Source organism: Melozone crissalis, unplaced genomic scaffold (genome assembly GCF_028551555.1).
Source record: "Melozone crissalis strain CALT ecotype California unplaced genomic scaffold, PUWL_Pcris_2 ptg000017l_1, whole genome shotgun sequence".
Lineage (NCBI taxonomy): Eukaryota > Metazoa > Chordata > Aves > Passeriformes > Passerellidae > Melozone > Melozone crissalis.
The window spans coordinates 6,272,737-6,289,163 of NW_026535795.1; the positions used below are offsets into that span (position 1 = coordinate 6,272,737).

General features: G+C 48.8%; 1 protein-coding gene across 2 annotated transcripts in view; it reads right to left on the reverse strand.

The window, feature by feature from the left end:
* Positions 1–16,427, reverse strand: part of MYT1 (myelin transcription factor 1) — a 59,404-nt gene that overhangs the window by 31,694 nt on the left and 11,283 nt on the right. For both annotated transcript variants that reach the window (XM_054274650.1, XM_054274651.1), the window contains exons 2-4: positions 9,801–9,901; positions 2,661–2,715; positions 789–819 (exon numbers count right to left, since the gene is read on the reverse strand). In XM_054274650.1, coding sequence (XP_054130625.1) covers positions 789–819; positions 2,661–2,715 — 86 coding nt within the window. In that variant the 5' untranslated portion in view covers positions 9,801–9,901. The remainder of the gene's footprint in view (positions 1–788; positions 820–2,660; positions 2,716–9,800; positions 9,902–16,427) is intronic.

The following is a 16,427-nucleotide window of genomic DNA, read 5'->3' on the forward strand; positions in this document are numbered from 1 at the left end:
GTCACCTGCTCCAATTACCACCTCCACTCAAGTGTTCAGCAATAAAAGTTGGAGAAGGGGCATGCCCAGCGCTGGCTCCTCCCGGCTCTCCAGAGTAATCCCAGAGTGGAGGAGCAACGTGCTCTGAAATTGGGTTGGTTTAGGTGCAATTACTCTTTGACACACGCGGGAGGCTGCAAGGAGAGGCAGCCCCTGTCCAGGTTAAAGGTTCCTACGTCTGGCAAAGCTCCTGTGCAAGGTTTAGGGGGAGTTTGCAGGTGGGGGAGGCTGTTACACCTAATGAGAAGCTCTGGAGGCTGCACAGGCTCTGCTCCTGCTCTTTTGGCTGCTGCTGTTGGCATCCCAGCACTGCTAAATGAGTGACAACAGGAGCGCCGTGACTGAGCAGAGGACAGGGGGGTGAAGGAGCATCCAGCACCAGAAGTGATGCAACAAATATGTGGAAAAAAACCTCTGGTTAGCAGGATGGTGTCCCTAATGATGCTGAAACACAAACTGTGGGCATCAGGTTTGGCTGGGGTTTAGATCTGGGGTGGGACAGAGGATGGCTGCAGGGTCTCCAGCGTAATGTCATTCGTCTAAAGCTGCAGTTTATTTCTTTAACTCTTGTGATTCCCCTAATGACTTGTCCCTGAGGACTTGGACACAACCACCAATAGAAGACCCCATTAGTCCCATGGGTTTGCTCCCCTCACCCAGGTTTCCCAGCTGAGGGGCTTCTCTCAAGCCAGTCCCACCATGTGCCCCCCTCCATCCCTCCCTTGGCCACGGAGGAGCAGGGTCCTTACCTCACCTCCTGGCCGATGAGCTCCGTGGGCACTGGGCAAGGGGCAGGATGCAGCAATGGAAACAAACACAAGGTCAGAAACAAACCAGAGGTGCCCGACCCCCCAAGACTGAAGCTCTCCTGCCAGCAGCTGGGTTTCTATTTCCTCCCATTTGGAAAAGAAAGGGCCAATTTATCCTGTTATCCTTTGTTGCATGCCAGCTTGGAGCAAATTATAATCCTGCCTTGTAAATCCTCACTCCTGTGCTGATTTTCAGGCAGGTGAGTGCACACTGGCAGCATCAGGGACTGCCTCTGTTCTTTGAATCCGTGATGACTTTGAAGTCAATGGAACTGTTCTGACATGCATGAATGTAACTCAAGCCCTTCTAAATAAAGACTGAATTATCTAATGCCTTCATCTCTCTTTTTGCCCTTTAAAGCTGCTCATCAATTTCTTCTTTTACACTTCACAACTGTTTTCCTGCAGTGGCCACATTCACCTCTATAACACCAGCATCTTTCTCCTCTCCCTGTCCCATCAGACTGATGCCAATGCTCAGACATACAGTGGAGATTTGTTACTTGGGGTATAGGATAAACAAGAGTTTGTAGGATTTTTAGGGATTATTCCCCACTTGTCAATAAGAGGGCTTCTCACTGCTCACAACAAGAACACACAACAACCTCACATCGCAGCTGAAACCTTACATCCAGCCAGGAATCCAAATAATCAAGAGGAAAAAGAAAAAAAAAATCCCTCAGCACAAGTCTAAATTTGCCCAGGCTAAAAACCATAACACGTTTGCTCAATTTGTTTGAGCTAATTGGGTTTCCTGGGATCCAGCTCCCAGTGGGATGACTCACAAGCTTCAACAAACTGGAGGCAGTGACGAGTCCCAGGGTGCAGGCAATAAATTACCTTTTCACATCGAGAAACCCAGATTCAAGTGTGGAAAAGGCAGGGTGTGAGAAAATAAATAGAATCAGGGCGGTCTCATTTGCAACCTGAACGAGCACCTTTGTGTGTGTGCAACAAAGCAATGAAATCCAAATACTCGAGCTCAGCTCAACACAGCTGGCAACATCTGGGTTTGGTTTTGTTTTTAAAAGGTGCAGATGCTGTAAAGAGCAAGGAGAATGGAAGGTAAGGACAAAAGGAAGGTGGCCCAGCCCAGCTGTAGGATGAAGCTGCAGTCCCTGCAGCCATCACACCTTTCCAACCTTGTTGGTTCCTCACTTCCAGCCACCTTTGTCACTCGTCACGTCTACAGCCGCAAAAATGAGCCAACAAATAGAGAGGTTGGTCTGTAACCATCACCCATGGCTCTGGGACTACGTGAGGTGACACTCTGGGCTCTGTCAGAGCCTCTTGCCTTCTCCCAGAGAGAAAACATGCACAGAATTTCAGTTCTTTTTTTTTTTTTAATCCAGAAATAAATCACAATCAATCTCAATTAACCAGTTGTTTGTCCTCCCATCCCTGCCGGGGCATGGCCCATTTGCTTCTGCAGCATGAGCTACTTCTGCCAGGCACTCTCAGATGTGTGACTTCAAAGCCGCTGGCAGAATGAGCCTGATGAAAGCCCTGGGAGCTGATCTGAAGCTCCAGTGATTGCCATCCCCTACAGGAAAGCAGGCACGGGGGCTTTTTTCCCTTATTTGCTTGTTATTTTCCTTCAGCTGAGTGCAGTGGATGAGGGTTAAATACAATAAGGACCTATAAAGTTTTGTGGTTGGGACTTTTGCAGGTTTTTTTAGACAAATTTCAGTGGGGTTAGAGCAGGGGTAGTGACCAGTTAAGAGTTAAGCCTGGACTTGAAAAACCAAAGCCTTTTTGGAGCAATGGAAGCGCAGGGAGCTGAGCTCTGCACAGCCCAGGGCTCCCACTCACCTCGGACAGACTTGGATCGCGTGCGTGCTCTCTTATCATCATTTTCTAAACTCATCTGCAACAGAAAGAAAAAAAATCCTTACTGAGAGATAACCAGAAAATCAACATTGAAGGACAAGCTCGTGTGTGGTTGTGGCTTTGTGGGTGGCTGGGAAAGCTTTCCTATGTTTTTGAGATGGAGGCTTCTTACCTTAATGCTGTTGTTCAAGCCGCAGTGCCCAGATTTAGCAATTTTAAATTAATTTCCACATCCTGGGACACAGGAAGGACTTTGTCTGTTGAGTAGCACAGAGGAACAAACACCCAGATGTGCTGGCTGTGCATGAGATAGCCCTTGTTAAAAGCAGAGCTGATTTCTCTGGATTTACAGCACAGAGCTGCTGTGAGCACCTGGGTGGAATGCCAACACAGAATCAGAAATCTCTGAATATGTGTCTGAGCTGATCTCCTGCCTGAAAAAGGGCAATTTTTCACAAGTGCCCTAAAGAACAACCTCTTCTCTGTGCTTAAATTTGCCACAAAGATGACTGCATCTAAATAACTCACAACATGGACATCAAACACGAGGTCTGCAGGGAACACGGCCATGAATAAGTAACATCAGGGACTTCAAAGTTCTGGATATTAATTAAACATCACCACATGCCACAAGGTAGCAGAAGTCTGAAGCTCAGCCACCTCTGGGGCACAGCACCTTTGAAAGCAGGCAGTGCCTGGAGGTGGGAGCAGGAAAGCAGGGACCTCCATGGCATGGCTGGAATGATATAAATGGGATTTCATTAAAGTTGTCAGAGGAGCTGCTGAAGCGGTCAAAGAGCTGCTTTCTGTCTCACCCTTGACACAGATGCTCTCTCTGCAGGCAGGAGTGTTTGGCTGGAAATGCCAAGGGGGAATGGCAAGATCAGGGTGTGAGCAGGGCAGGGGTCAGAGCCTGCTAGGTTGGGAGGACAATTTGGGTTTTACTGCAGCATCACCATGTGGGACACTTCCTCCAGAGATTGCTAGGAGAGAGAAAAGGAGGTGAAAGAACCATTTAAAAGTGGGATTTGACATAATAAAATCCAGCTGTCTTTGGAATATCCTCTACAGGCCCAGTTAGAGAAGGAACAAACCAGCTCCTGTTTTCCAGCTCATTATTCCTAAATGAGGAAGTCCCATGGCTCCAGCACCCCTGACAGAGCAGGGACACCACCTCTGCTCTGTCTGGTCCTGGGGCAGGAAGGGACGTGCATGTAGAGCTTGTGCTGCTCCACTGGCAGTAGGGATGGTGCAGGTATGGTTTGTGCTGCTGAATCCCCACATGCACCCTAAAAACATCTTGGTGAATGCTGCTCCCAGTTCCCAGGGGCTCCTCACCCTCAAAGGAGACACTGCTTGGTGCTTTCCCTGAGGTTTGGGGGCAGCAAAGAGGGAAGGAGGCTGTTGGGGCAGGCAGAGAGAGGGGACCAAGGTTTCCAGCCCTTGGGGCATCACAGCTAAAAACCCCTCAGAGGAGGGATGAAGCTTTCCCCAGGCACATCTCTCCTTCACATTGCCACCTTCCAGAAATTCAATGTGAACATGCAATGATTTGTTAGATGGGGGAGTTGGAGAGGAAAAAAGAAAGAAAAAAAAAAGGGGGGGTGAGGGGAATCAAAACCTGGAGCAATTTATGCACCCTGTCAGCATTCAGCTCATGGCACGGCGGTGTTGTGCTCCGCGTTTATTACAATCTTCCCAATAACACAGCAGACAATTACTATAATTTGTATTTTTAAAGCCCCAGTTCCCTGTGGACCAATGGCTCTGGTTTAAAGAGTGGAGAGGAGCAGGTGTCACAGGGACTTCATTACATTTATGAGCCTTCCAACACCAGCGTGCGCTGAGCTCGCTCCCTAATGCCGCCGCACACCGCGGCACCTTGCACTGCTGGGAGCCTCCACCTACAGCAATGCCAGAGAGGGCTTTTTCTCTCTTTTTCCTCTCTTTTTTATTCCTTTTTGGACTATTCTTACAGGGAATTGGTATGTGTTGGGGCAGTGTGGGTTTGCTGCAGATCAAAGGGGCAGAGGAGGTCAGTCTGTGGGAAGGGTGACGGGCAGCGCCTGTGAAGGGCCAGGACCCACAGACAGCATGGAAAAGCAAAGCAAAATTTCATTTTTCTTAGCCAGACAGGTGGGACGGGCTCTAGCTGCTTATCTATAAATAGGAGAGATCCCATTTCAGGTCACATTTGTCTTTGGGAGTTGAATATCATGTGAGCTGGCATGCAGGCTCCTCACTACACCACAGCACCTCAGAGCAGTCCCTCCCATTGCCTCCCATTCCTCTTTGAAGGCAGGATCAAACACCCTGGGAAGGCAGCAGCAGATTCAGTCACCACATGGGCAAAGGGGACAGGAGCCACCTAAGGCAGGGACAGACCCACAGGGTCACAGAATTCTCAGGGCTGGAAGGGACATCTGGTGACCCAACCTTGCTTAGGACTAAAAAATGGAAAAGCCAAATAGGCTGCCTTGTTTGGCCTATTCTACAACAACAACAAAAAAAAAAAACAACAAAAAAACCCCAAAAAACCCAAAAAACAAAAAAAACAAAACCACCAAAACCCACCACCAACAACCCAAAACAACCCAACTCCAAATTTCCAGATTTTTGGGAATTTTCCCCATAGGGAACACCCCATTGCTTGTTTAGAGACCCTGACACAGCCCCACTGCTGTGTTTTTATAATGTTTCATTTATATCACTGTTGGGATGGGGTGTGCTCTATGCTCCCAGATTCTCTTTTCTACCATCAAGCTCCTTTTTTCAGCTTAAACCAACATCAGGATCATCCTCAGAAATCTTAATTTCCCTCCAAAGTGCAGAAACCCCAGGAATAAGATCCTTTATGGAGCTCAGCCCTTGCTCCTCCCAGGCAACCTAAACAACTGGCAGAGCCCTGACTGTGCTTCTGGAGCCTCTGTGATATCAGGCTCAGATGCAGGAAGGTTACATGAAACCATTGTCCTTTATTGCTGCCTTCTCAGCCAGAAGCCCTCTAGACAGATCGTTTTAATGTGAAATTTCAGGTCACACAGTGCATGTTTGCAGTCCTGGAGACCGGCAGGCTATTTTCATTAGCTCTCTCTCTTGTTCACATAACAGCCAGGCTGAAGAGCTGTCTGGATTTCAGTCTTATTGCTTTAACTCTGAATGAAAACAAAGCAGCCCAAAAGGAAACCTGCAAATAAATCATTGCTGCCAGATGCCAGTCACAAGCACATTAGTCTGGCTGGAAAAGACAGAGGTTTATTCCACACCTCCTCACCTTATGCATGGGTTATCTCTAAGATTAAACCAAAATCAGCATCCACCAAGTTTCCTAACCCAACACTACAGGAGAGGACCCTGTGCTGGGTCTCAGGGTGCTCCCTTCAGGATTCAGATCAGTGCTAGTCAGGGTAACCTTGGGAATGTGACTGCATCTCTATGTTCCTTTTCCCCCTCTTTTCTCTATAAAAGTAAGAAATGTCCCCTATCCTGTTTACCCTCACTAAGGAGCTCCCTGACATGAGCAGAATACAAGTTTTAATGGTAATTTGTCAATGCTGCAGACTTAAATCAATGATGTTCAGACAGATAAACTTGAAAAAGAGTTTAACCTGAGCACAATGTGAATTTTAACAGCCAGATTCTATAGCCCATGTCTTGTTCTGCTGCCAAGACAGGAATACAGCACGGATCTGAAGTTTCATTTTATGGAGTACCTACAGGGTTGACATTTTCTTCTTCCTTCTTGTCTTAATACACATTTCCTTTGCATTGGAAGCCCAAGGAACATAACAGAACACAAACCCACTGGGAGCCCAGCACGTGCTGATGCCCAGGTGTGCCTGGGCTTCGACAGCTCTATGCAAATCTGCCATTAAAGGCCCTGCTGAAATTCCCCCCGGTCAGCAGTAATACTTTATATGTATTCAAGAGCACCACGGAGCTCAGAGAAAATAAACATGCTGAAAAACCCTTCAGCTGGACAAAGGGAGGTGAGGATTCAGCAGGAATATTTATTTTACACTGAAAGCAGCAGAGCTTCCTTCGGTGCTCATTTGTGGATGTAGCAAAATGCCAATTGCAAGAAGCAGCATCTGAGCTTTAGAGGGACAGACAGACACACAGTGCCTCTATTTTTAGTTTTTAAAACCCCCCCAACTTATGTTTGCCTAGCAGCAGAAGGAAAATGCCAGAAGAAATGACATTTTTTCCTACAGAATTGTTGAAAAGGGGTTTTCTGCTTGGTTCTTCCCCTCTTGAAGATCCAAAGAGTCCCTTCTTTAGCTCCTCAAAGGAAAAGGCAGCAAAATTGCCCAACAGTGAGGATAGATTTGAATGGCCTATCCTGATTTCTCCTCCCTTGCTTCTTGTGAGGAATTCCTCCTTGGCTGTTGAAGGCTGAACACAGTTGGAGAGACCTGGATCTGGGTCTCTAAATTTCTCCTCTTTCCTCACCATAAAGTGCCATGGCATTTTTGTTCATTGCAGAAAATGAGGAGGACTTTGTCCTGCTGGACCTTCATTAGCCAGGAATTTTTAAAATAAATAAATAAATAAGGGGTGATGGAGGAAGAAATACTCTTGATCAACAGTGTGCCTCTACTTTTTAAAGAAGGCTCAGTAGTAGCTCTCAGCTGCTATTTTATAACCACACTGAGATTAGAGGGATTTTTTTTTCCCCTCTCCTTCCTTTAGGCTCTTCCTAGCTGCTTGACTTAAATCCTCCTGACGTTCCACCTATTGTGAGTCCTGTTCTCAGCTGAATAAGCTCCCGTCTGCCTTTTGCTCTGACTGCTTCCAGGAAAGGACACCCTGCACGGTGTTCCCGGCTCCGAGCCGGGAAGGGGGGAGGATTTTGCCTTGACATGTCGAGATGCAAACCCACAGCTTGTACCCACCTCGAATCTGACACTCCAGCTGTGTCACAAACATCCTCCTGAAGCCGTGCTGTCACTTTGCATTTGCAGAAAGGGTCCGGCCCCCCCCAGAATCACCCAGTGCTGCGAGTGAAGCGCTTCCCGAGCGCTGCCGCGATGGCAGCAGCATCCTCCACACTCGGGGGAAGCGGAGCAGAAAAGCTGCTCCTGAGCATCACATCTGACACAGGCGCAGCTGCACCGCTGCCTCCACGGCTCTGACAGCCCAGCATTAGGCTGGCTGATTGCAGGGGCCGTGGTTGGAGTTGACACACACCTTCCTCTCCACTCCTGGGAAGCGCTGCAGCGCGCAGTCCCAATGCCGGCGGGACCCGAGTGGCTCCGTACGTGCCGATGGCTCTCGTGCCAGAAGAGGAGGGGTAGGGAAGAGGGGGGGAAATAATTGTAGTTCTTCAATCTCATTGCTTCCCAGCTCTGTGATAAGCCAGCTGCCTTTTCCGTGAGATTATCCTTGGGTGGCACAATGTGGGGGGGATTGATGCGATCTCGGCGAAGGGGACAGTAGGGATGGGCTCTGGTGGGCCCCACCACCATCCGCCCTACCTGTCCTGACAGCAGTCAGCCCTCACCAACAACCCGCCTGCTACTCAGCTGCCTCCCAGCTAGATCCCAATGGCACAGGAAAATAGAGATTTGGGAGGCAAAAGTTCCTTTTTGCCACCAGACACCATGGTCCAGGACGAGCCCTGGCAGCAGTGTCTGGGCTCAGCTGGCTCCATGCAGAGATCAGCTCTCCCCAGCACTGCAGAGATCTCATTTCAAACCTGTCATGGGAAATTTTATCCCATGCCTGGACTTCTTTAGAGGCAAAAATAAATAAGTAAACGTGCCCCACATCCCATTGTCCTTCACCGCTGTGCATCCTGTGGATTACGAGCTGTGACTGGCATGAAAAACTACATTTAAATACAATATATATTTATGAGCACACAGAGAAGTGCAAGCATGTGCACACAATGCTGATCCAAAGGTTAGAGAGTGATCAGGACCTCTCCCCCTGTGAGATAAGAGGGCTGCACACTCACACAATATCCAGGCTCCCTTCAGACTCCCCCTCCCCATTTCCTCCTCTCACCCCTGAGCCAGGCACTCAGATAAAACACAGATAAGCAGAGCTGAGGATTGCAAGAAATGGTTAAATATTCGTGATGTGCTTGTTAGAGACAGAGCACCAGATGAGCTCCAGGTACTGGGAATGTTACCTTTTGTAATCATTACTTTATTAACATACGACAATCTTATTAAATCTAACCTAAGTGCTTATTTGGCAGGTTCAATAGAAAAGCCTTAATTGAGCTCATTTTAAATATAGCAACAACTGCTTACTCTGCTTTCTAAGAAGGTGTGAGCTTTCCTGGCGACACCTGCGTGCAGCTGACAGCTTGTTAGGGAAGAAGGATGTTTTTAAGTGTGGATTTTTGCTGGTTTGGAATTTTCCCAGGGTTTGGTTTATCTAGGGATACAGGAAGAGTTGGTAACATCAGTCACCTAAGGAAGCTTCCTCATCACCCAGGTGGGTCCATCGACTCACTGGAGACGGTGCCTGACTACTGAGAGGCCAAAATAGGACAGGAAGCACCATTTGTGCAGTGAACAGCCCAGTTCTCTGCTTAATTAAAACTTCCTAATCTGCTGGCAGTGAATCTGCCGGGAGGTTTGACAGCCTTGGCTGTACCTCTTTCATCAGCCACAGCTGCAGCAGTAAATGAGTGGCTGTGTTGAGCCCCGGGAGCTGTCCAGGGTCCCGGTGGGGGATGAATGACTCGCTTGTCCCCTCCAAAGGCACCACAGCTTCACCTGGTGTTCGAGGGGCTCCTTCCGACCAGCCGGCGCCTTGGAGAAAGAGCCTCTTTTAACAGGGCTGGGAGTGACCTAAATACCCAGATCTGAGCCACCCTTGAAGGATGGCACCGGGGAGGAAGGCAGGGATTTCAATATCTGGACTCCAAGCCAAACTTTGACAGCTGGAAGCCCTCCCTGCCCGGATTCACTGCACAGGAGGTTTGGCTGGAGCGAGGACGCAGAGATTTCCAAGTGCTGCCCATCACTCTGTGGGCACCGGAAAGGCTCCGTTCCCCCAGGAGCAGCTGGTCCAGAAGGAGCTGGAGCACATGTGGCCCTTGTCCCATGGCCAGCTCATGGGGTAGAGGGGTCACTGTCCTAAAAATGTCCTTGGTTGTGCGCCCACCTTGATGCGTGTGCCGTGCAGGCCGGCGGCTCCCTCGCAGCTGCTGATCTTCTCTCCACAGGTCCACCTCTGGCTCAGCAGCTCACCCCGAAACTCATTTTCTGGGGAGGGAAAGAGGAAAACAGGGTCAGGACCCAGAGTCAGCCCAGCCCCCCTCAGCAGCACCCACCAGAGGCAGAAATGCAGTGCTTATTCCCTGCCTGATTTCTTTAATGGCCATACAGATCCTGAGGGTCTCCATGCCCCCAGCAGGACCCCAGGGTGCTGTGCCAATGCTAAGAGCCCAAACCATAAAGAATTTCCACCCTCAGCCTACCCCAAACACTGCAGCTCTGCTCAGCTCGGTCCTCAGTTGGAAAACACACTGCTAGCAGTTGAAAATTAACATTGAAACATTGAGATAATTCAATTTTAGGGTGATGTACATCCAAAATCTTTCTTAGGATAGGTGGCTGTCAAAGTCCCCTTTATGTATTTGTCCTAAAACAGCTGTTCTGAAGCCAAGAGGGCAGCTGGGGAGGCTTCTCTAGGGATCACAGGAGAATCATTTGTGTTAGAGACCCCAAACCATGTTTAAAGCACTTTACTCTGGCCTGGACCTTCAGAAAAGGCTCAAGGCTTGCAGAAAAAAATCCAAGAGTTGCTGAACCATTATTCTGCTTTGGAGGAGCTCTGAGGAAAGGGAGTGGGGCGGCACAGATGGCCAAGCAGATGATGAAAACCAAAGAAAATGAGGGAAAGAAGCTAGAAATGGACAGAAGAAAGGAGAACAGAGGGGGAAAATATCAAATAAGAAGAAATAAAGATGTTTCAATAGCACATTCATAGGTCAGCACTGCTTGCCTGCTTATCTAAAGCATTTCCCTCAGCATCCTTCATCCATCTGCACATTTTAAAACAGGAGCATCCTCTATGGGATGCAGTAGGGGCAGGAGCAAAGGGAGGGTTAAACTGTACAAACAATGGATCCTGGATAACCTGAAAGATAGCTTAGAAGACTTTTGAAAGGATGAGATGTCATGAGACTCGACCACAAGGAGGAAAAATTAGCAGCACGTGCAGATTCATCCTCTCTGGGCCTGTTTTCTTGGGTGAATCCTGGAAGCTGCTGTGGCTAATCTGGCTCAAAGTGGCACCTTATCCTTGCCAAAGGCCCCATCCCGATGTCCCATGCCTTCATCCCTTTAAGCAAGAGGTAAGAAAGGACTGAGTACTGGGGCAAGGAGCCTTGGCCTGGATGAGGGTGTGTTGGCCACAGCAGCTCAGAGCTTCCATCCTGCTCCAGCCCCTCTGCCCAGCCCAGTTGGAATGGCCAAGGCAGCTCTGTCAACACTGGAATCAGATTTCCTCCATTCCATGCTGCTTAAATGCATCTGGTCTCCAGGGAGGATCAGCTTGCAGTGCTGGCTCTGCCCTTCCCACCTCCCTCTGGATCCTGGCTTCAGCAGAAACGAAGCTCTCTGGTTGTGTGAAGGACATGTCTGTTAACCCCTGCCTGGGCCACCCACGAGCAGCTGTGGGATAATGTTTTAAATATGTTTATCAGCCCATGGGAAGCAGATACCAGAGGGAATGGCACATTCTGGGGTCCCTCTGGCACTGAGGTTGGACAGTGATAGCTCAGAGCACGGAGCATGTGCATCCACACACCCTTGGAAAATTACTGAGATGCTCAGCTGGTCTGATGGATCAATCCCAAAGGAAACCAGCAGCTTTCCCCCATCACCTCCCTCCTCAGTGCCATCATCCAGGCAGGACTGGGGCACACACTGGAGTCTTAGGCTGCTTTTCCCCATCAAGGCAGTTCTGTCAACACTGGAATCAGTCTTAGGCTGCTTCCCCCCATTCATGAAAAGCCACCACCATGCTCTGCCAAATGAGGTTCTTCCCAAACCTTGAATCTATCTGTCCCCCTCTGGGATATCTACAGCTGTGCACCAAAGCATTGCAAGTTGTGTGGAATCCTGGTACAAAAGAACAAATTCCTTGAAATGCTTGAGTCACCTTCATCCAACCCCAAACAAGATAATGTGGAACCTTGGGAGGGAGACCACAGCAATTTGGAGTGTTAATCATGTGTGCTTTACTTCACATTTCCAAAGAGAGAAGAAAGCATTAATTTGGCAGGAAAAAAAATAATTTAACCCTCTAAAGAATCACAGAAAAGTCCCCCAAAAATAAACACAACAAACCTCATAGGAATCTTTGGGGTGAGGATGAATAGAAAATGAGGAGGGGGGTGCCTGGTGGCAGTCAGCTCTCACACATGTCCTCACAGTGCCAGGGGAGCCCCAGCTGCAGCTCCACCCCATCCCCAAATCTCTGCAGAGGTTACATCTGCTATAATAAAGTGATGGGTGAGGGGAAGGTTCTGTAGAGAAAACAGGGGGGGTGAAGGCTTCCTTTCCTTGTAAGATGCATCACTGCATATTCAAACTGAAAGACTAGAGGAAAAACATATCAATCTTCGTTTGTTCCTCCAAGAGCAAGAAAAGAAAAAGGAAGGGAGGAAAATTTTTCTTCATTTTTGTTCGGGCACATTTTTCACAGGGAAGGTGAATCCTGAGTTAAGGAGGCAGCAGCATTCTGGGAGCAGGCTGATCCTTCAGCATCCCACCAGACAATGTGGGCCCTCTCCTCAGGGCAGACACTGCAGCAGCGTCTGGGATCACAGGGAGAATTTTGTGGCCCCAAATTTTATGTGAATTTTAAAAAAAAATCTCAAAAACTAAATTTTGCACCTTCTCTAGTCTGGAGAAGGCACTCCTGGACTGCTGCACCCCTCTGCACCGCGGGCTGCCTGACACTCCTGCATTTTATACAAAACAGGAAGAACAATTTTTTACATGGCTAAATAGTGATGGGATAAGGAGCAAGAGCTTAAAACTAAACCAGAGATTTAGGTTCACTGTTAGGAAGAAGTTCTTCATTCAGAGGGTGGGAGGCCCTGGCACAGGCTGCCCAGAGGAGCTGTGGCTGCCCCTGGATCCCTGGCAGTAGTTTGGACAGGGCTTGGAGCAATCTGCAGTCATGGAAGGCGTCCCTGACTAGAGAGAACTGGAACAAGATGATCTTTAAGGTCCTAACCCAGCCCATTCTGTGTTCCTGTGATTTTGCAGTTTGTTGCCCACACACACAGCTCTGGAGAACACCAATAAGTGAATTTACTGCCCTGCACGGCCCCAAGCCCCTGGTGCAATGAGAGCTTTCCTGCTGGCAGGTAACACGAGCCTTACCTTTGATTTAAGGCCTCAGTCTCAGCTCCAAACTGCAGCACTGAACACCCTCACACAGCCCCAGGACTCAGCACAATTAATTGCCCCACGCTCCTGCCCAGCATTTACCAAGTACAAACCCCTCTGAACCAGCACCCCACGCACCTCAACCTTCCCACTTGCAGGAACAGCAGCTCTGCATCAGGGTGCTTTTTTCCAAAGGAAAGGAATTAAAACCTCTGTAGGAATCAAAATACACTGAACAAGTAGTACCCAGCTTCTCCAGCAATTCTCCATTCATCTCCAATGCCAGGAGGGTTGGTTTAGCCCCCTCTCAGGGCACAGGAATGCTGCCTATTCCAGGCAATTATCTCTGTTTACTGCAGCAGGGCTGTGTTCAGTGCTGCAAATTTAGCTTCCCAAACATGCATTTAATTTAAGATCTAATACCAGATGTTAATTGTATATTGCACAGTAAACGACTGATCATTAAAACATATTAATTGAGGTTTAACAGCTGTGTAATAGATATTACATCTCATACTTATCAGCAAATATGATTTAATAATTAGTTAAGATGGGATGTATGGATGGGAGATCTAGCATGGCTGGCTGGATTGTGGATTACTTTGTTCATTTGCTAAACTGGAGATAGTTTTCCTTATCACGTTTAGAGAGGATCTGGGCAATCACCAGGGACATCATCAAATGCTTTGGGTTGGAAAGGACAAAGTTCATCTCATTCCAACACCCTGCCATGGGCAGGGACACTTTCCACTTTCCCAGGTTGCTCCAAGCCCCATCCAACCTAACCTTGGACACTTTCAGGGATGGGGATGTTGAGCTTTGATACTCTCCCCTGCACGAAGTCTCAATGTGTTTGTAATCTCTATAAAAAGAAAAATGAAGGGGTCATGGGCAGTTTCCTCCTCAAAGCTGGGGCTGAGCTGTGGTGACCCAACCCTGTCACTGTGTTTGCTCAGCTCAGAGTTTGCTCATGAGCTCTCTGCCCCTCAGCCCTGCATCATTCCCAGCTGTGGCTCCTCTCAGGGCAGCACAGAGCCAGAGGGTGCCTTGCAGCACTACATGGCTGTCCAGAGACCCAACAACTCCCTGCACCAGTGAACTGCATTTGTGGTTCCACTGCCCCAGCACACACACAGTGCTGGCCCAGCCTACCCTGCCACCAAACCACATGCTGTGACGTCATGCAATCTGTGATGCACACTCTGACCTTTTATTTATTATAAGGAAGGGTTTGATTTCAGTAGGAACAAGCCTTTCTAGTGCTTTCCCTGCCAAGCAGCCCCCTGCAGCTTGTGCCTTGCTGACACACTGAGCCACTGGCTCAGCACCAGCACAGCTCCGAGGTGTTCAGTGCTGACAGCCAAGAACAGCCTGCTCAGCTCTGCGGGTCCTGGGGCACAGGACACAGGAAGGGAGCACCACACTGTGCCAAGGGAAAGGGGACAGGTCACCACCAGCACCCTGCTGCTGCTTCCCCATTTCCAGCCACTCTCCTTCCAGCCATTCCTGCAGCCCAGGGAGCATCCCCTGCCTGGCTCTCTCCTCCAGCACTGCCTGAAGCACAAGTGACTCACGTCCTCCTTCCCAGCCCCTGCCACCTCACCTCTGGGCTCATCCTGCTTCTGATGCTGGCAGCTGTGCCACCCCTGTGCTCACCTCAGCCCTGCCAGCTCATGCTTTGTCCTGTCATACCTGGCACCTTTGCATGCTCTTGAAATCTTTGTCAGGTCCTTGATGGGAACAGGGAATCAGGGAATCACCCCTTCCCCACAGCTCCAGGAGAGGACAGTGAGAAACTAGTTCAATCACAAAAAGATTCAGATTTCCCAAACACAAAAACATGTTGCAATGGGAAGAAGCATGGAAAACTGCTCCTTGGAGAGGGAGCAAAACCCTCAGTGTGGGGTTCATTAGCAAGCTCAAAATCCACCAGGAGCAGGGTACAGACATCATCCTGCCATGGCACCTGCCATCCCCAGACCCTGCTGATGGCTGTGCCACCCTTCATCTGGGGTCCTTTTTCAACCTCTGCACAGCAAGTTGTGCTCTAGGGAAGGACCAACATTCCCTCCTGTTCCTCTGTGTCACCCAGGGCTGCAGGAGCTGAAGCCCTGTGCACCTACAATGCAAGGGAAGCAAATGAGGCTGCGGTGTCTCCTCATTAGGAGCAATATTCATGCTCCAGTGTTCACGGCCAGTTAATAAGAGTTTTTTATTAGAGCCTTTTTTCTTTTCCTAGCAAGTGGCAGCAGCACAGCACACAGCAGCGGGACACAGCAGAAGGTATAAAAGGAGGTGTTTTTCACTTTCCATCCTTGAACCACTTGTGTACTCTTCAGAGAGGAACAAAAGCCGCGTGCCCACAGCTCCGCTGCTGTCTGCACGGTGTTCTTAAGTATTGATCAAAAAGATTAAAGAGTGAACATTGTTCAACATCCCATTTTCCCCCAGCTCCGTGGGGGAGCTGTCAGAGCACAAAGCTGCTCGGAGTGTGGCGAGGGAGGCCACCAACAAGAGGGGAAACAAAGCAATGGGGTTCTCCACCAGAGAATCCTTTTGGTGTTTCCAAGGCCCAGGGCAGCAGCAGGGCCTGGAAAATCCCTCAGCCAATGCGGATCCCTTCAAGGCAAGAGCAAGGCCTGAGTTGTGGATTTCTCTGCCTCCTGCCTCTGCCCTTCCAGCCACAAAGTGAATGTTCCTAGAGCAATTGAAGGAACCTCATTGAGATGGCTGGTAATTCCTTCCCAGGCATACCTGAGCCTGATGAAAATAGAAGATAACAATATTAAAAAAAAAAAAAAACCAACATGCAAACCCCAGCATATCCCTTCCAAATGATGAGCACCATCATCCTCCTTTCTGCCAGGCTTGTTGACAGCAGGGACCCCTCCTCAGCATCCCTCCTTTTGTACAAGCTAAGGGAGCCCCTCTCAGCCACACTGATCCACGCGTGCCCAGTGTGTGTGCAAGCAGGCGTGTGAGGTGTCAGGCATGCAGGAGAGCATCTCTCAGAAACAGGATGTTGCATCTTTCTTCTTGCACATTTCCCTCATTATTTTGTTCTAATTTGCCTTTCCTGGTACCTTCTCTATTCAACAAAAGCCAAATGCAAACGGCGTCCCTTAATCTCCAGAACAGCAGCTCACTGCTGAGAAAATAATATAGATGTAACTTCCAGCATCACACACTTTCTTTTCCATTTATATGCAAATGCTGACCTTTCACCCAAGCTGTCTCAAAGAAGTATTTCCTTAAAAATGCAAATAGCATGTTGCAGGCAGTTACTCTGGCTGAGTCTTTCTTGTATTATTATTATTATTTCTTTTAACCTTACCAGCACTGTAAAACACAACAGCTAAACTGCACCCTGGCAATAATTACTTTT